Here is a 20,906-nt window from a genome sequence, read left to right on the forward strand (position 1 = left end):
AGCGAGTTTAAAGGCTAGCTGCGTTCTCCTTGTGTTTGTTGCTCCTAGGTGGCATGATTATCTAGTTTTCCTCTTGGCCCAAGAATTGGAAATTGAAAACGTCAGCGGTGCCTGCTTCAATCGCTTCGGAAGACCTAATTGTTGGCGACCAATGAGTTACTGGCCTGTTTTGATTTTTGAGGGAAAGGAACTTACTGTTAGAGCGTAAGTGTAAATAAATAAACAATTGGTGATACATATTAATAGTAGTTCCCGATGTCTTTGTTAATAGCGTCAGATATCTAAGTACTGACGCTCATAGTAAAAGTGTGCCGTGACATCGAAATCTAAACCAATTATGATCCTAGACAACATTTTGATATAACCACCAAGAGGTAGCCAACTATTTGAGGAAGGTAATTTACTTCATTGGAAAAGTTGTTTTTACTTATTTTCGGTGGTTTTTACGTAATGGTATTCTGATATATAACAAAATTTCTAGATCCAAAACTCTTTTTAAACCTGGCAAGATTTCACATTTTTCAAACGTTAATTTTTTTTACATTTTGATATAACATAGTAAAATCTTTCTCCGATATATTTTTAAGAAAAAATATGACGTCAATTTCTAAATATATTCGATATATTCCGATATTTTCTTACCAATGGTAATCTTACACACAGCACTTAAGGTTTCCAAATTATTTTATAATTTTTTTATAAAATAGAATGTAATGGCTCAATCTCTTTTTATAATTTTCAAAAATAAATTGTTAGTTCATTTCTTTTTTCAACGCTTTATTTCCTCTTATGACGCGCTTAGAGTCTAAGCTACGAAACTGGTGGAATTATCAGACACGGAATGCTTTTTGAAAACGCATCTGGCGCAGATCCATTTAAGACACTTCGTCAACGTGTCCTTCAGCACTCGCCGGAACATCCGACTCAGCACGTTGTAGACGACAAAGTTCAAGGCGAAGTTCGTGTAGAAGAGCAACATGCACAGGGCTTGCCACAGAACGACGTGTTTGGGCAGCGCGTTCTCTTTGTCATTGGACATCTCCAGAATGAAGCCGTAGATCCGAATGATGTAGCTGGGCAAATTTAAAATGATGAACAAAGAGGACACCAGTAGCAGCATTCTGGCCACGTTGACCTGCGAAGCGTGAGGGACCGAGCGGTCGTGACCTTCCACCGATGTCGATGAGAACACTAAACGACCAGTTGAGTGATTAGAGTATTTTAAATGTTAATTATCAAGTCAAAGAAATTGTTTAAAACCAAAGAAATTGTTTAAAGCAAGTGTCGGCTCTAACACTGCCACCTATATTATTATTTAATCCTTAATTTAAAAAAAAATCAAAAGATTTATTAAAAAATAATTACCCCAACGTTGATGTGCTGCCGATAGCCTAATTATTTTTATGGTTTTGTTTAAATGTTAGGATAATGTAAACTATTTATTTATTTATTTTGCACAATAAACCATAATAATAATACATTATTTTAGATGGCTATAGATTAGGGATGCAATGGATAACCGGAACCGGAACCGGAACCGATAATATAAAAATTTGATAACCGTATCCGGAACCGGAACCGATATTTGTAAAAAAATAATAACCGAAACCGGAACCGGAACCGAGTTTTTCATTGTTTTAAACGGTTCTATAACTTTATTTACCAACATTTAGCGCATGTTGAAATTTAGTAATTAAACTTCCTAATTTACTAGTAGTTTTTCATATAAACTCATCTTTATCCTATCTCAGATAACTCTATGTGGGTTTCTGCGTAACTGTCAACTGACACACCCTTCCGTATTCTCAATTGAAAATGGGCTCGTCCTCCAAATGTTTGCTTTCAAAACTGGCATCATCCGGAAATCCGCGATGGTTTTAGTTTTATTTTCTTCAGTCGGACAACTAGACACAATTTCACAATTGTAGCAATGGCCACAAAATTTTTTTGTCGTCTACTGCTACTAGTGTGCCTTCCGAGCAATTATTTAGTGGGTCAATGGGCAAGCATAATTTTTGATCCCCTTCGCAACCGACTTAGAGGAGAAACGGCAGAAAAGCCAGCTGCGTAAATAACGCCCCGGCAGACTCCGCAATGCGAGGGGGGGGGGGCTTCCATCGAGGGGCTCCCAAATTACCTATGGGAATGTGTACAGTCGAACCGCGTGAGGCCTTATCTACTTTTTCTCTTGTCAGCTCAAGTTAATGTGTTACTTGCTTCAAATATTTATTTATGTTTCAACAGGCGCGCCCAAAACTTTATAAATACAACCACAATAACCATCGAAAAAATATCCAAACAACGTACATAATGAAAGTAACATACTGAAGTTTGAAAAGTATCGAGGCACGTGTTTTAAAGCAGATCGTTAAACTTTGTAAATTAAAAACTAAGTTGTGTTTCCGAATTTAAAGTTTTTAAGGTAAGGCTAATTCGTTTGCCTAATATAATCGCTGGCCTGGGTAGTTTTTGTCTAGAAAAAATAAAATTTCAACTTATGCATTTGCTTAAATTTCACAAATGACAATGCTTATTGAACGAAATAATATGGACCCCATTTAGAACGATATATTCAACTGAAATCAAAACGAGTCATAGAAATCCCGTCTTTATATTTTTCAATGAAATGAGGCAGAGGCGTAGGAACCAGGGGGAAATGCCCCTCCCTAGATTAATTGCCCCTTAAACCTTTTGGTCAGTTGAAATCTTCAAAAGGTCAAATTCTCAATTTAAAAGCATATAAAGCTTATAGAAGCTCAACTGTGTCTTTTCCCGCCAATTTACATAGTAGTCAAACAGTAACACATGCATTCGGTGAAGCTACACTCCTTTAAAAATTCAAAACCATTCGCATTTTATTGTTGGGGATTTGTGTATCTTAAATTCATAAACGACTCTAAAGACTAAAATACACTTCGTATGATAACTGTTGTTACTCTTAATGCCTTAATGACATTCGCGACCGATTATTCACTCTACATCGGGGGCTAAGCTCCTAGACCCCCGTTTCGTTTCTCTTTGCCCCCCCATCTTCCAAAACGTTCCTACGCCCCTGAAATGAGAAGCGGAAGGGAAAGCAATGTCTCCCCAAAACTTGAAAGTACATGATTCCCACCCCCCCCCCTCCATCTTGGATCGATGAAACCGTGGGAATTTTACATTAAGTCATCTAGATCGTGTTTCTGGTCGGACTTGGGTGTCTTAACTCCTGACTTCCAAGCTCTACCCGAACCTTTGTTTTCAATGCTCCAGGCGTTGATTGTCGTGATTTATTCACTTAGGGCTTAAAGCCATTTTTAAGCGTTTTATATATTTCACATGCAAGTACGTGTTAAATCTAATTGTAGAAGGCGATACATGTTAGCCCTAACTCTAGATGGCGATAATCGCGACTCGGCCTTAATGATTATAAGGGACCCCAAAAACAGTTTCGCGGGAGGACCCCGAACCCATCGCTACTATTTTTGAAATATTATTTATCAAAAACAAATTTTATATTCTAAATAAATAAATGTGGTGGATATTATTTCTCTTTAACTTCATTTGAATTGCTTGTGAATTTAACTTTAATTAATACTAAACACACTTTGAAACGTATATGAACCCTTTAGGAACCGGAACCGATCGGTTCTAAATTTTTAGAACCGGAACCGAAACCGGAACCGATAAATTAAAATTTTAAGAACCGGATCCGTAACCGGAACCGATAAAGCAAAAATTTAGGAACCGGAACTGGATCCGGAACCGAGATAGTCCAAAAAAGTGGAACCGTTGCATCCCTACTATAGATCTATCTGAAAGTGCCAATACCTTATATCTCGTTAACTATTAATATTATAACTATAAAAATTATTTTAAGCACTAGAGGAAGTTTCAGCTTAATAAGAAAAATATAATTCAATTATGTAATTATTAAAACAGAAACGCAATATAGGATTTTCCGTATTCTTCTCCCTTAAGGGAAATTGGTGGTTACTCATCTTGTTTCAATTTCTACGGTAAAAGCCGACACTTGCTTTAATAAGGTGTACTCCTGAATATCAGGCACATCATTCCAGACAGGAATCCATACCTCTACTTGGAATGCTTATCGCGGCAGATTTTCGTCTCGATGTGGCTGACGGTTTTTTTGACGTCACTATGTTAACTTAACAAACAACAACTTGAGACGGGAGCGCGCGCAAATCGGATTTTTATCTCTGTTAGGCAGGGCCAAAGCCGTCAGAGTGATCTTACCATACACGATACGGCAGGATAAGCATTCCAAGTAGAGGTATGAATTCCTGTTCCAGATAAATGCGTTTAGCGACAACTGCTGTGAAATTAGATTTTAGTGGGTTCCAATTAAATGGTTTTAACGTAAACTATTTCAATTGACAATTGGAAATTACAAATTTTATTAGCCATTATACAGCATAGTTCTTTGGTTGTTAAGTTAACATTTTCATTCAAATTATTTAACTTTCATTATGACTACGAAGACGAAAAACATTTTGCCATTTACGTTCGGTGATAAGTAAGCTGAGCTCAGTTCATTTCAGTTCAGTTGTGTTTATTATTTTTTTATTATAAAATAAATTATATAAAATTATAAAAGATGATTATAATTATATAAATGATTATAATTATATAAGATGATTATAATTATATAAGATGATTATAATTATATAAGATGATTATAATTATATAAGATGATTATAATTAAATAAGATTATTATAATTAAATACGATTATTATAATTAAATAAGATTATTATAATTAAATATGATTATTATAATAACATAAAATTATTATAATAACATAAGATTATTATAATTAAATAAGATTAATAATAATATAAGATTATTATAATTAAATAAGATTATTATAATTAAATAAGATTATTATAATTAAATAAGATTATTATAATTAAATAAGATTATTATAATTCAATAAGATTATTATAATTCAATAAGATTATTATAATTAAATAAGATTATTATAATTAAATAAGATTATTATAATTAAATAAGATTATTATAAGTATATAGATTAATATAATTACATAAGATTATTATAATTACATAAGATTATTATAATTACATAAGATTATTATAATTACATAAGATTATTATAATTACATAAGATTATTATAATTACATAAGATTATTATAATTACATAAGATTATTATAATTACATAAGATTATTATAATTACATAAGATTATTATAGTTATTCGATATCAAGAATGTATTAGTGGCGATCCAACCTGAATGCAATCTTGACTATATGAAACTAGTAATACTCAATAGGCGATATTATAAAGTCAGATATGCTTGCTCAGCTTGTTAAAATGGGATAACGAAATAGTACAGTTAAAGCCTACGGATGAATTCATAGGCTCTTTGGTGGGAAAGCTAATGGAAGCATAGTGGAAGGCGGCCTTTCCCATCAAAACAAGAAGGCCACGTTACTTTATTATTTCGCCTATTAAAACTAATAGCAGATCTAGGGAAACCAAATAGCCAACTCGAGTTACATTTATTTAAAGGCATCCTTGACAATATTATATCGTTATTTAGAACTCAAATTTCGCAATAAAACTTAACGACCTGAAAAACATCTTGAGTTAAACGGTAAAAGTTGAGTGTAGGGAGCTGTTGGCTCGTGTGGCCTGCTACGCATTGTTACTCGGCCGACAGATTTTAAAAGGTATGAAAAGGCGCTAACTGATTCGGGCCCATAGATAAAATAACTTCGTATATAGATACGAAACTTCATGTTGTAGAAGTGACACCAGAATTTTGGTCGACATCTGGTGGCAGCACCCGAATAATATTATTTGGTGAAGTTCGCACTACTCGAAGTCCGTACTAGAACCTTGGTGTAACGCAATCCCAATTGCAAAGGCTTAAGCGAGCTATATGTATTAAAAGTACTTTTTCTTGAACTGAGAGCAAATTTAAAAAATAGCACTAAAGAAATAGCATTCATTAAAGATTTCAAGTTGGTTTAAAACGCTATTTCTGGTATATTTGAAGACATTTACCTTGCAAAATACTTTTATTCCCAAAACTCTGACCTCAAATTCCTCAATACGTTCTACGCTCTTGAGAACACAGCCAATTGGCGCAGTCACTAGATGTCAGGGCAATCTCGTGAAAGTCAGTTTGCCCCATTGAAGTTTCCTATCTATATACGAAGTTATTTTATCTATGCTCGGGCCTAAGGTGGTGCCTTGGGAATTAGCCTTGCTAGATGAAATGGTCGGATAAACTCAAAATAGATTTAGCTAAAAAAAGGACTGTTTGATAATATGTTTGATCTATTTAGCTGTTACCAAATCCCTGGAGTGTTATAAAGGTTATACCAAAAACGTATTTGTTTATACTTCGGGAGAGAACGACTATGTGTTGAGATGATACGCGGCCATCATGTTTTATTCACGGTTTGAAGGAGAGGGGGGAAGGAAAACAATCACCGGCGTGTGCTTCGAGCCTTCAATCGCCTGATACATGGCTGAGCTTATTTCTTTTAGGGGCAACGAAGATTAGTCTTAGAGCACGAGATCATAATAATTATAATCAGCTAGGCTAATAATACCCTAGGCACCACCTTAAGCCAGACATGGGCAAAATCACAAGTGATTTTTGGAAATTCACTCTCACTCAAGAGTGAGAGTGGAACTAAATAAAAATCTTCACTCTTTTCCACTCTCGCTTTTCGTCACTCACTGAGGGCACTCTTCCCCAAAGATGATGGATTAATCAAGGTCACCAATTTCACTCTTATTCCTGGCGGGAAACTTCAAATTTAACCCGGGAAATTTGAATTCGTTCCAATAAGTATATTTTAGCCTGCTCTGCCGATAATAGATGGCACCACGCTCTGCAGTAAAGTAATTAAATGAAATTTAAAACCAAAGATCCCGACTTCTTTTAATTGTCTTGAAAATCGATAAGAGTGAAAGAGCTGACCTGGACTATATTCACTCTTTTTCAGCGAGCTCACTCGCCGAGTGACGAAAAAGTGAAAACCCCGCTCGTAAGAGTGGAGTTATTGCTAGGGAGTGGAGTGAGAAAAGTGTTGGGGAAAATAACTCACAAATTCACTCCGAGTTTTGCCCAACTCTGCCTTAAGCCCAAGTCATCGAGCGACTTCTAATAAATTAAATATAAGTAAATACATTCTTGGCTATAAACAAAATATTACGAAAGTTAGTTCAAAGATAATAGGCGTTTCTACACTTACACGGGAGTTTTGCACGCGGGTGTTGGATTCCGAGGGTCTCGCGACTGCAGCGCGTGCTCTCTACTTTCAAGAGCTACACTGCCGTGCAAAGCACAAAAGCATTAACGACCAAATTTTCGATTTACAGATTTTGGTTTTATTTCTCCTTATTTTATACGTTAAATTCAATTTTGAACTAATTTTCGAATTTAAAATTTTTGTTCTTAGAGAAATGACTTGTTGCAAAACGCATTATTTTCAAACCAAAAACGCATTCATGTGTTTATTTTCTTTAAAAGTCAAATCAAAACGCATTTTTTTCGCGTTTTAAGACATGTTTTTAATGATATTTCTGAAATATCGTTTGGCTTGTAAATTGTTTAGTACCAGAATAGAATTTGAGTTGAAAAATCCAAGTCTACTATATAAACTTGAAAGAAGTAAGTTGGGGTATCTTAAGGCAAAGAAAGTTTGAATTTCGCGGGTTTTCTCCATATTTTGGTTTTGGTCGTTAATGCTTTTGTGCTTTGCACGGCAGTAGAACAGCTCAGTGACCTAGTCAAAACATTATCACATGACCTCCCGTATTTTATAGAAACACCTATTATATTCTTTAGATAGAAATCCGCGTAAGCTATTGATCGTGAACCTAAAAAAATTGGCAGCCTGAGTACCTGACCGTATTTGCCTTTTTGGCGCCTATAAAGGTCAAAAGCTGAACGGAATGGTATGTGGTCCAGTTCGCATTATCAATAGGTCTTTCAGTAAATTTTCGGTTTTTATGGTTTTTGGTACGACTTTACTACTTCGGTTTTAAAATAACGTTATATTCTCTTTCGATAATATTTTATTTCAAGAGACAGCTTTTTAAAACTTTATTTAGTACGGAAGAGCTCATTTAAATATGCTTCTCGAAATTTCAGGGTTTTTCCAAAGCTTTCAACTCTGAGAACCGCTTTTAGCCGAGGGGTAGCCACTTAGAAAAAATTGTACATCAGATTTATGATTTCCAAATATTTCGGGTATTTCTTAAATATTTCCGATATGTCTTAAATATTTCCGATATTTCTTAAATATTTCCGATATTTCTTAAATATTTCCGATATTTCTTAAATATTTCCGATGTTTCTGAAATATTTCCGATATTTCTTAAATATTTCCGATATTTCTTAAATATTTCCAAATATTTCCAGATTTCCAGAAATATAAAAATATTTCCGTTTATTTCTCTAGATTTCCAATATTGGTTTAGATTTCTCGATTTCTAGAAATATTGAAAATATTTGCGTTAATTTCTAGATTTCCAGAAATATCGGAAATATTTCCGTTAAGCTCTCTAGATTTCTTTCAATTTCTCGAGATTTCTAATATTTCTTTGGATTTCTCTAGATTTCTAATATTTCTTCGATTTCTCGAGATTTCTAATATTTCTTTGGATTTCTCTAGATTTCTAATATTTCTTTAGATTTCTCGAGATTTCTAATATTTCTCCGGTTTTTCTAGATTTCCAGAAATATCGAAAATATTTCCGTTTATTTCTCTAGATTTCCAATATTTATCTTGTATTTTCCATATTTCACCTGGATTTCCAATATTTATCCTGAATTTCCAATATTTATCCTGAATTTCCAATATTTATCCTGGATTTCTTATATTTCTCCTGAATTTCCAATAATTCGTATATTTCTTGTGAATTTCTAGATTTCCGGAAATAATGATTTCGATTTCTCACAATTTGTACACCAGATTTCTTAAGTGGCTCGCTTTTAGCCATGAAGTCGCTTTTCAAAAGCAGCTAGAAATCTAATAAAACAAAGCGTCAGCTATTCGCTTGTTTCGAAAGGATGAAGGGATAATTAAATTTAGAAAGATGGTTTGTTTTTCCACCAGTTGGCGGACAGAAAAATATTATTGGATAGACAATCACAAAATGAACACCGTCAGAAACTCAGAATTAATCAAACTCGCCGAAAACACTAATTATAATGGAAAGTAATAAGTAAGGTTTCTATCTTTTAAGTTCTCATGATAATTATTTTATTACAATTTCATTCCAGACTGGAATCAGAATAAATGGGTTTTATTTAAAAACATATAAACCTGTAAAGAACGGATCCCCTACTTGACCGGCTTCCCCGACTGGCGGCAAATGCTTCTGCTAATTCATTTTCACTAGGCTTAAGAAGTACTTAGGATGAAGTCGAGTTCGATCTATTCAGATTTGGCAAACGCTTTTCATATTTCGAGCGTTTTTGAAAATATTTTTAACAGATTACGGCTTCGTTATGCGAAAAACTATTTATTCCTAGTTTTATAAAGGGGGTACCCAAATAGGCCATATTTAATAAATGGCGATTTTGAACCTTGAAAATGGTGATCTCGATCTTCAAATGATTATCGCGAGAATATACTTAAATCTCAAACCAAAAAATAAAAACTATACACATGGTTATCTCAACATTAAAAATTGCAACATTGACCTTCAAAATGTTAATTCCGAAAATATACTAAAATCTTAAACCAAAAAATAAGTACTATAAACAAGGTTATCTCAACATTAAAAATTGCAACATTGACCTTCAAAATGTTAATTCCAAAAATATACTAAAATCTATACTACTTTACGCATGGCAATCTCAACCTTCAAATTGCCAAACTTCAGAATGGAAAACCTCATTTCTTTTGGATGTTACCTATTTCAGTTTTGGAATGGTCATCCTGAACACTGTCGATTCGTCTTTGGGTGTAGAAGCGAACCAAAGCTCGGGCGATCATGGTGTTCATTCCGATGATCAGTAGTACCGGAAGAACCAGTGTCAGGCAAGTGTCCACGTAATTAAGAATTGACATGATGCGAATGCTACAATATTAAAAAAAAACTTTATCAGGATTGATCATTTTTCATTTTTCCTACAAAAAATCGATGATTCATACGATTTTTAACTTAATTTATTATCTGATATTAAAGCAAAGTTGGAAATCGGTAGTTTTAGGGGCGTGTCAACGTTTTAACGAGAGGGGGAGGGCAAAACAATATTATAAGCACAACCTTGTTCAATAAACAGCGTTCCATAATGCCGAGAGGTAAAAAAAAACAAAACCGTAAGAGTGCGTCATTGGCGCCTAAAAATAATGAGTTAAAGCAAGTCTCGGCTCGACGTCAAGTAACTCTTCTTTAAAAAGATGCCGCTATCGTCGTTATCAAAACAAGTTAGTCAAGCCACATTTTTACCAAGAGGCGGGTACTTATAGGTACCCCTCGCGTTGATTGGATCGTTTGTAAATTGGTCAATGACATAAATTACAGTAATTTTAAAAAATATTTTTTACATGTGATATATAGTTTAGTTTAAAGCCCAATAAATTAAGTATAAGTTGTCTAAATATAATACTCTACAAGATCTCTCTGACGACGTTATCATTTGCCATTTCGAATTTATCTTCTTTTGCCATTAATAGATGGCACCACGCTCTCCACTAAAGTCGCTTTTTTTTTCAAAGAATCTGATAGATTCATGGCCATTTCTAATAACAGGGGCCTTTTCATAATGCAGGTGGATATGATAGAGCCGATAGTTGCTTTAAATACAACGGAGAATAAGGGCAAGTCGCCGCGCCGGTGGTGGCACGCCCCCAGGTAGCTTTTAAGAGCGTCTTAACAAATATAAAAACGTATGAACGCAGTGCTTTTAGAAAGTCAAATTTAATTTACTCTAGGTTTATCACATATAGAAATTTAAATAATTTAAATCTCATACCTTAAATATAATTGTGTATTTATTATTTAAATGCAGTTCTTTCAAATTGTTTTTTCTCCTCTGAAATGTTATGGGGAGTTCTTTTAAAGCAACTGTTGGCTCTATCATTGCCACCTGTATTATTAAAAGGCCCCTGTTATTAGAGATGGCCATGAATCTATCCGAATCTTCGAAAACAATTACTTTCGTGGAGAGCGTGGAGCCATCTATTAATGGGAACGGAAGCTAAAATTCAAAATAGCGAAACAATAACGTCGTCAGAAAGCCATTATAGAGTATAATATTTAGACCACTTTTACTCTACTTAGTGAACGTTAACCTAAATTATATATCCCATATAAAATATATTGTAAACAATTACTATAATTGAAGTTATTGACAAATTTACGAACGAGCCAATCAACGCGAAGCATACTTTTATGTCCCGCCTTTTGGGTCAAAATGTAGCTTCAGCATCTTGTTTCGATTTCGACGCTAGCGACATCTGTTGAAAAAAGAGCTACTTCACCTAGAGCCGACAATAGCTTTAAGAATTTCAACGTAACTCTTAACTTTCTTGTTTTTTAGCTTACTTATTATTTCCTAAGATACAGGGTTCAATAAATGTTTGCACAACAAAATTATTTCCTATTATTATTGGAATTTCTAAATAAAACCCTTGCCATTTGATATTGAACTAGACAATTAAGACACAATTCATTTCAAAGGTCAATATCTACCAATATGGTATTAAGAATCATTACAGGTATTACAAAATATTTGGTTAATTCGCTGTCTTCCTGAGATATTTCGATTTGAAATATCCCCTGATTAAATTCCTTTCGAAATTTTAATTACTGTTCATTTGGATTATCTTTCAAAAGCCAATTTAAATGTGCATGAATTATAACCGATCTGTTCAGATAAATTAATTTGGATAATGAATCATGTACAATTGGTGATCCGATATAAAAGATAAACCTGATCTGACCAACTAATAATCTTCAGATATCTGATAATTACGACCTGAATAAACCGAACAGTTGACCGTTGGAAAGTGAAAAATCTATAAAATACGCTAAATAATAAAAAAATCTACCGAAAAATGCCACTTTCGTCGGAATCTCCAAAAATAAGGAAATCACAATAGCCGTCAAAATTTAAAAAAAACCATAACCACCAAAATGTCAAAACATCATCAACCTTGTCTCTAAGTAAAATTCAGTTACTTTGAAAACTTTCCGGCAGCCAACAAAATGGAACAAAAGTGCAATAGCAACGAAAATTCGAAAGCCAGATTATTTTGGAGAAATAATGCATCTCTTTCATTTTACGTTTTGGTGCAAACCCTTTTATTTGGTGGCAGTAGCTTTATTGCTGGTGGGCATAAGCTTATAAATGGTGGGTTTCAGTTACCGACTTCACGATTTTGCCAAATAATCAGTTTCCAGTTTCAGATAATTCTCGATCTTTTAACGATTAGCTAAATATGTATTTTATTTTATCGACTATACGCAAAATCAACGTTACCTGGCACTACTAAAGTGGTCGTAATCAAAGTTAAATACTGTGAAAATGGCTTATCATGATATTATTTCGTAATCCAATTTCTTTGTGTTTAAATTGTTGATTTTTTAAAATTAGAGGAGCCTATCTTGAAAATGTTGCCTGCTACGTCATCGCGTGTCAAGTTCCAAGCGCTCGCAAGCGCTTAGTGTTTTCTTAAACTAAGCGAATTTTTTATTTCCTTTGATTTCCTACGCGTTTCATGGTTGGGCCTCCGTTTACTTAGCTGTTTTATTTTGTTATTATTTTGATATAAATGATTCAAAACTCCATTTCTGGTACGTTTTTTAAATAAACATCGTGAGTCACCCATTTTTAAACTCAGATATGTTTCTAAGTAACGTTCTTTTAGTAGCTCATTGAATTAATAGCCATTATCATCAATAAGCTTTGGCTTGGTAAGTCTTTAAGTCTTTGCTCTCTCAGGCTACGTTCAGTAGCTTGCAAAAAATTAAACGTTGCAAGATTTCGGAACCGGTTTCCTACTGTACGCTTTTTTCCTGAAACATTTGAACCTGCTCTTCCAGCCGGTTTCTTCATTGTTAAACGGAATCGTGACGTCACAGCACGCGGGAAGGCTAGCTGCGGATGAAATAGCAGACGATATTTTATAAAAATTACAACAATCGTAAAAAAGCGTTCAACAGGCCAGGATAAAAAGTCTCAACGGAATCAACGCAAACGTAAAACGGTATCAGACCGTTAAGCTTCACTGAACGTAGCCCAAGTCTCTTTGAAATAAGATTATAGTTATTTTTATCTCATTTATTTTTAAGCTCTAGGTTTCAGATAGAGCCTAAACAGTAACAACAATCAAGCTCACTAAAAAATAAATCAACGTGTTCATTAATTTCATTTACATAATACAATCAAAGTTTTTCTGTTCAATCGTTAGTCTTTGGGTACATTTTATTTTTTAACAAGTTTGATTTTTTTAAAGAAGAAGCCTATCTTAGTGTGGGAAGAAAAGATATAATTACATGACGTTTATTTGTATTTTATTTCTGTATAACGATTACTTTTACTAGGTATCTATTACCTTTCCGGAGTAGGACCAAATACCCCTCCTTTCAATCCTTTTTTAGTTATCGCAGGTAATATTGATTTCTAGTCAGTTCCCCTACCCCCGAGAATAGTGTAATAGAAAAATTGATATTGGGAAAATGATGATCGGTATCGATATGCCTTATCTTTAAAATATCGACATAAGTATCGATATGCCTTATCTTTAAAATATCGGCATAAGTATCGATATGCCTTATCTTTAAAATATCGGCATAAGTATTCATATGCCGTATCTTTAAAATATCGGCATAAGTATTCATATGCCTTATCTTTAAAATATCGGCATAAGTATCGATATGCCTTATCTTTAAAATATCGACATAAGTATCGATATGCCTTATCTTTAAAATATCGACATAAGTATCGATATGCCTTATCTTTAAAATATCGACATAAGTATCGATATGCCTTATCTTTAAAATATCGGCATAAGTATCGATATGCCTTATCTTTAAAATATCGGCATAACTATTCATATGCCTTATCTTTAAAATATCGGCATAAGTATCGATATGTCTTATCTTTAAAATATCGGCATAAGTATCGATATGCCTTATCTTTAAAATATCGGCATAAGTATCGATATGCCTTATCTTTAAAATATCGGCATAAGTATCGATATGCCTTATCTTTAAAATATTGGCATAAGTATCGATATGCCTTATCTTAAAAATATCGACATAAGTATCGATATGCCTTATCTTTAAAATATCGGCATAAGTATCGATATGCCTTATCTTTAAAATAGCGGCATAAGTATCGATATGGTTTATCGATAAAGATATCGGCAATGGGATCGATATGCCTTATCTTTAAAATATCGGCATAAGTATCGATATGCCTTATCTTTAAAATATCGGCATAAGTATCGATATGGTTTATCGATAAAGATATCGGCATGGGATCGATATGCCTTATCGGTAAATTATCGCCATTGGGATCGATATGCCTTTTCGGAAAAGATATGGGCATTGGGATTGATATGCCTTATCAGTAAATATATCGACACAGATATGTATTATCGGTAGAAATATCGGCATCGAGATCGATATGCCTTATTGGTAAAGATATCGGCATCGGTATAGATAAGCCTAATCGGCAGAAATATCGGTATCGATATGCATAATCGGTAGAAATATCGGCATCGAGATCGATATGCCTTATTGGTAAAGATATTGGCATCGGTATAGATAAGCCTAATCGGTAGAAATATCGGTATCGATATGCATAATCGGTAGAAATATCGGTATCGATATGCATAATCGGTAGAAATATCGGTATCGATATGGTTTATCTGTAAACATATAATAAATGGGATTGATATGGCTTATCTGTAAACATATTAATTAGGATCGATAGGACTTACTTTTTAATTATAGGTATCGGTATCGATATGCCTTATCGGGAAAATATCGACATTGGTATCGATGGAGAGGCTATTATGTACACCGAGTACATAGCACTGTACAGAGTCCGCGTACTCTTTTTAGTACAGCAGTAGCGTAGCTAGGGGGGGGCGGTGAAAAACGTAAAAACTTACACAGACTAAAAAGTAGCACACCATGATATCCGCCCCGGGTGTCACCCATGCTAGCTACGCCACTGTAGTACAGTCAAAGCTACAGGCTTGTACACCGATAGCAACCCCTCGGTATCAATATGCTTTATCGGTAAAATATCGGTAATTATTCAGCTCACTTCTCTTCTCCGTCGACAATGTCGCAGACGTTAGCACCGTTGCCCGATTTGGTGATGCCCACGAACCAGAACAGGTACAGATTGAGAGCGAAGCTGATAAAAGGAATGGTCAGGCAGACTTGTTGAGCTCGTTGCGTCTTGGGGAAGTTGATTCGCCAGAATGGGTAGCTCACGGCCACCAGCCTCTCCGCCGTGAAGCCGACGATCAGCCACACGGAGCAGCAGCTGAAGGAGGTCGACAGGTACACGATAATTTGGCACCAGCCGTATCTAGAGGTCACCTGTTCGAAGAAGTACGAATCTCAGATTCAGATTTTCGTGTTAACTCTTTCAAATACTTTCGTAACCCTCAATTACTCTCCATACAGCTGAAAAGCAGTGGCAAGGTTTTAGGATGGGTGATAAATACAAAGAATGGGTTACGTACATTCTTCAAGATAAAGTTAAAAAATGGTGGCTAGTGGCATGAGCGGCCACAAGGGGGCAAAGGGGCAAATACCGTCCTTCGCCGAGCTATGAATGCGCTAATGAAGGTACGATATTTCCTCACTTAATAAGCTATGTATGAAGATAAATGATTGCGAGCCCCCATGGCTAGTGGCGATAAACATTGTTGGAGAAAGCAAATTGTCAATAAAAGATTTGAAAGAAAATATTATCATCAACAAGGAATATTTTTCAATGACGTCATTATCCAAAAATATCGAACAACTAGAAGTGGGATATAATGGCTAACTGACGTCGGTATCATTTGGCTATTTTAAATATTAACTTCCTTTTCCATAAATAGGTGGCACCACGCTCTCCAGTAAAGTCGTTTTTTTCGAAAAATCGGATAGATTCATGGCCATCTCTAATAACAGGGGCCTTTTCATAATACAGGTGGCAATGATAGAGCCGACAGTTGCTTTAAGAGTCTTTCCTGTGCAATATTTACGTTACTAACTTCAGCGGTATTTTTACTTATTTATCTTTTTGGTCTACGTTTTATTTTTATCAAATCAGTCTGTAAGGGTCGCTGGTCGTATTAACACGCTGTCGTAACCATGGTATTTGTCTGGATACACGTTTCGACCAGAAAGCGTGGACACTCAACGTTTTCAATCAATGAGATGAGACAACAGAAGACAAACGAAAACGAAATAAGATAAAGGCTCTTACGTCAACGCCTTGTTTAGAGAGCCACACAATGAGGAGACAGCACAAGTATCCAAAATCTGAGACTGCGAGGGAGCCCAAATAATAGCTTGACGAGCGTCTTCTCAAATTAGTGAAGAAGAAAACCACGAAGGAAAGGAAATTGCCCACCAGGCCCAAAGCGATCATGATTGGGATGTAGAATGTCTCCAGCAAATCCAGAAAGCGAAGGAATCCTTTGTAATCGGAAAAAAACTGCAGCCATTCTTCGTGCAGCCGAGACTATTGCAAGCACATAAAAACATACAAATAAAAACATCTTTAATGATGCTACACTACCTAAGCGATACAATTTCACTAAAAATATAATAAAAATAATAAGCTAGGCTAATACCCAAGGCACCACCCTAGGCGCCAGTCATCGAGCGACTTTTATTGCCTTTAATGTAGGTGGCCGAGTTACAATGCGTAGGAGGGTGGTGGCTACCCCTCATGCCACGCGAGCCAACAGCTCCCTCTACAAATTAAAGCAAGTGTCGGCTCTAGGTGAAGTAGCTCTATTTTCAACAGATGTCGCTAGCGTCGAAATCAAAACAAGATGCTGAAGCAACATTTTGACCCAAAAAGCGGGACATAAAATATGCTTCGCGTTGATTGGCTCGTTTGAAAATTTGTCAATAACTTCAATTATAGTAATTGTTTACAATGTATTTTATATGGGATATATAATTTAGGTTTAAGTTCACTAAAGTCGTTAGCAGAGTAAAAGTTGTCTAAATATAATACTCTATAATGGCTCTCTGACGACGTTATTGTTTCGCTATTTCGAATTTTAGCTTCCGTTCACATTAATAGATGGCTCCACGCTCTCCACGAAAGTCATTTTTTTCTAAGATTCGGATAGATTCATGGCCATCTCTAATAACAGGGGCCTTTTCATAATACGGGTGGCAATGATAGATCCGACAGTTTCTTTAAGCCTTGCCAGCGTCAACAAATTATTGGGTGGCGGAGTGCTTAGCACTTTCGCCTCGCAGCAAGAGGAGCGGAACAAGTTTTCCTCCGAGTTTACAATTTCCTAGTAAATCTAGGGAACTGTTGTCTCGCGTGGCATGAAGGGCCTGCTAATACTATATGTGACATAATTACTCATAAGTATGCCACTAGCTCTATTACTTCACTAACGGTTTATTTCATAGATATTGCGTCATCCGTACCCTACGTAATATTTGACGTCATATTTGATGTCATATTTGACGTCATCGAATCTCAAATGCCGATTATGCCGTCGCGCGATTTGCTCTGATAAACCGACTGCCATTATTTTAGTAAACAAACCTGTTTGAACAACTAAGGCTTGGGAGCTAAAATGAACTACAATTTAGTGTCCAGTGTTGTTAATGCAATTAATTTGCAAATAAATAAAGTTTTCGGAGACTCGGGTTCTAAAATAAATTTGCATTGTCAAATAAAAGAAGCCGGTTTATTGGAAAAAATAGTTGAAATTCAGGTTGAGCTTTTCTGGGTCATCTACAAGGTTGGAGTCTTTGCATATTCTTTTGAGCCTAGGCCTAACTCTTCTAGGCTTGGTATGGGTTTTAGTAACGCTGGTGGAATATCCCACTTCGACGACTTGTTCCATTTTCGGAAAGCGATCACTGAACCGAACCGTATTGGTCATTTTCCTCAACCTTTTATTTTTCTAAAGTACTCATTATTTAACTTAATTCGCACAATGAATTTAATAAAGCTACATTGGGCTGACTAAAATTCCGACACAAAAAAAATTCCTTCTCAATTTAGAGGTTTTCCATTGGTTTAAATACATAAGTTAGTTAGACTCCCAAAATTACTAAGACGAATCTAGCGTAGTCCACCTTTTTACTGGTTCGTGGTGATTATTATTATTATTATTATTAAATAATAATCAGCTAGGCTAATACCCAAGGCACCACCTTAGGCCTAAGTCATCAAGCGACTTTTGAAGCCATTAATTCAGGTGGCCGGGTTACAATGCGTAGGAGGGTGGTGGCAAGCCCTTCATGCCACGCGAGCCAACAGCTCTATACACTTACTATTACCGTTAACCTCAACAAGTTTTTATGGAAGGGGAAACCGAAGAACTCGGAGGAAAACCCCTTAAACCAGTGGGGAGGGATTTTGCAAACTCTACGCAGAAGTAGTGGTTCCGAGTTTTGCACCCAGTGCCACAAGCGTGGATCGAACCCGGCTCCTCTTGCTGCGAGGCGAAAGCGCTAACCACTCCGCCACCCCACCACCCTACTAACCGTTAGTGAAGATTTTTGAATGAAATAAAGGTACAGTGGCATACTTATGAGTAATTATGTTACATATGCTAATACTCAACTCACCTCCTTTACCCCAATTCCACTAGCGACTTTTAAAGCCTTTAAATCAGGTAGCCTGGTTATAATGCGTAGGAGGGTGGTGTGGCGGTTAGTAACCCGGCCACCTGATTTAAAGGTATTAAAAGTCCCTAGATGACTGTACCCTAAAGAGATGCCTTGGTTAACTGATTCTTGTTATTTACAACTTATAAAGTGGAATAGTAGAAGTTAACGCTGGAAGCAAAACGTCTAAATATTTATAATGAAAAAGAAATTTCCAGTATAAATAATTAATTTTTCTAGAATATACGAAGTTTGTTTAAAATGACTTAAATATGCACATAAAAGTTTCATCTATAGTGAATCGCTAAATGGGCTTTATTGAAGCGTCTATTTCGTCTTTGGTTTAGTCGTATTTGGTGTTGAAACAATTAAATTTAAATAAGGCTTAAACTATTACCTTTAAACTTCATTTATTAATCATTTAATGTACGAATTATAATATAAATATTTAAATTTCAATCGAAAATTGAAAGAATTAGAGGAATACTGAAAATATCGTAAGATGTAGTTCATAATTGCAGAACATTTCATTGAATACATTTAAAGCAAGTGTCGGCTCCACGTGAAGTAGCTCTTTTTCCAACAGATGTCGCTAGCGTGCAAATCAAAAAAGGTGGTTAAGCTACATTTTGACCCAAAATTCGCGTTGATTGGCTCGTTTGTAAATTTCACAATAACTTAAATTAAAGTAATTTTTAACAATATATTTTATATGGGATATATAATTTAGCAGAGTAAAAGTTGTCTAATTATAATACTCTACAATGGTTGTCTGTTGACGTTATTGTTTCGCTATTTTGAATTTTAGCTTCCTTTGACATTAATAGATGGCCCCAGGCTCTCCAGTAAAGTCTTTTTTTCAAAGAATCGGATGGATTCATTGCCATCTCTAATAATAAAGGCCTTGTCATAATATAGGTGGCAATGATAGAGCCGACAGTTGCTTTAAAAGACTTTAAAGCAAATGGTGGCTCCCAAAAATATACCATTGGATACTTTTCCGTATTACACCGAGAAGGCCTCTTAAAGTGTCTAAACATTTGGATATCTCATCTAATCGGACTTAATGCACTAGAATGGAGGAGCTGCCAAAAACGACATCTATTGTACCACCCAGGTATTAAACTAGAGCCGCCACTTGCCTTAAAGCAACTGTCGGCTCTATCATTGTCACCTGTATTATGAAAAGGACCCTGTTATTAGAGATGGCCATGAATCTATCCGAATCTTCGAAAAAAATGATATTCGCGGAGAGCGTGGAGCCATCTATTAATGGGAACGGAAGCTAAAATTCAAAATAGCGAAACAATAACGTCGTCAGAGAGCCATTTAGACCACTTTTACTCTACTTAGTGAACGTTAACCTAAATTATATATCCCATATAAAATATATTGTAAACCATTACTATAATTGAAGTTATTGACAAATTTACAAATGAGCCCATCAACGCGAAGCATACTTTTAGGTCCCGCCTTTTGGGTCAAAATGTAGCTTCAGCATCTTGTTTTGATTTCGACGCTAGCGACATCTGTTGAAAAAAGAGCTACTGCACCTAGAGCCGACACTTGCTTTAAGGTAGCTAAATTAATATAACAAAAATGTTTTACAAAATTTGTTTAACGCTGTGGCAAAAAAATATGAAAAGTGTAGTACATAAAAACAAGGATAGTAGAAGTTAAAAATATTATATAATAAAAAATGGTTTTACCTCGTTGGTGTGGTTTAAAGAAACGTGGTTTCCACTTTCTAAATCCATTGTTGGTATTCAGTAAAAACCTTCAAACTCTCTTTGATAACATCTTTAATGATAATGGAGCGTTTTTCAAATTGTAACGATCAATTTTTCCATCACATATTGTGAAATCCGTGCAAAACAATTTGATACTTTTAAGGAATCTGAAAAATTCAATTAAAAACTATTATTTAAATTCTATATTATTTAGCTTATTTAAAATAATAATATGAAAGAAGCTGCGAGTGCAAAACCAAAACCTTAATGTTCGCGTTTTCCTGCTGCTTGATTTTGCGCTTGTTGCAGCCTTCTTCCAGGGGCTAGTAGGCCACACTTTGAAGCTCTCTGGC

The 20,906-nt window shown here is 35.2% G+C and overlaps 1 protein-coding gene across 1 annotated transcript; it reads right to left on the reverse strand.

Annotated features, from left to right (window-relative positions):
- Window positions 1-696: 696 nt before the first annotated feature.
- Window positions 697-20,624, reverse strand: LOC149960297 (neurotensin receptor type 1-like). Its single transcript, XM_090165216.1, has 5 exons — window positions 20,533-20,624; window positions 16,437-16,694; window positions 15,276-15,556; window positions 9,903-10,069; window positions 697-1,191 (listed from the first exon to the last, which is right to left on the reverse strand). The coding sequence occupies exons 1-5, from the start codon at window positions 20,578-20,580 to the stop codon at window positions 806-808; spliced, it is 1,140 nt and encodes a 379-aa protein (XP_090021342.1). The 5' UTR covers window positions 20,581-20,624; the 3' UTR covers window positions 697-805.
- Between the last annotated feature and the right edge of the window lie 282 nt (window positions 20,625-20,906).

Source organism: Leiobunum rupestre, chromosome 2, assembly GCF_980474605.1.
Source record: "Leiobunum rupestre chromosome 2, qqLeiRupe1.1.hap1, whole genome shotgun sequence".
In the NCBI taxonomy this organism is placed as follows: domain Eukaryota; kingdom Metazoa; phylum Arthropoda; class Arachnida; order Opiliones; family Sclerosomatidae; genus Leiobunum; species Leiobunum rupestre.

Excerpts from the sequence above, each read along its gene's own strand:
- LOC149960297 (XM_090165216.1), bottom strand. The coding sequence starts at position 20,580 with ATGGATTTAGAAAGTGGAAACCACGTTTCTTTAAACCACACCAACGAG. Across the intron at positions 15,557-16,436 it reads TCTCTAAACAAGGCGTTGAC|GTGACCTCTAGATACGGCTG; the intron begins GTAAGAGCCTTT and ends TTCTTCGAACAG. Across the intron at positions 1,192-9,902 it reads CCATTCCAAAACTGAAATAG|TGTTCTCATCGACATCGGTG; the intron begins GTAACATCCAAA and ends CTGGTCGTTTAG.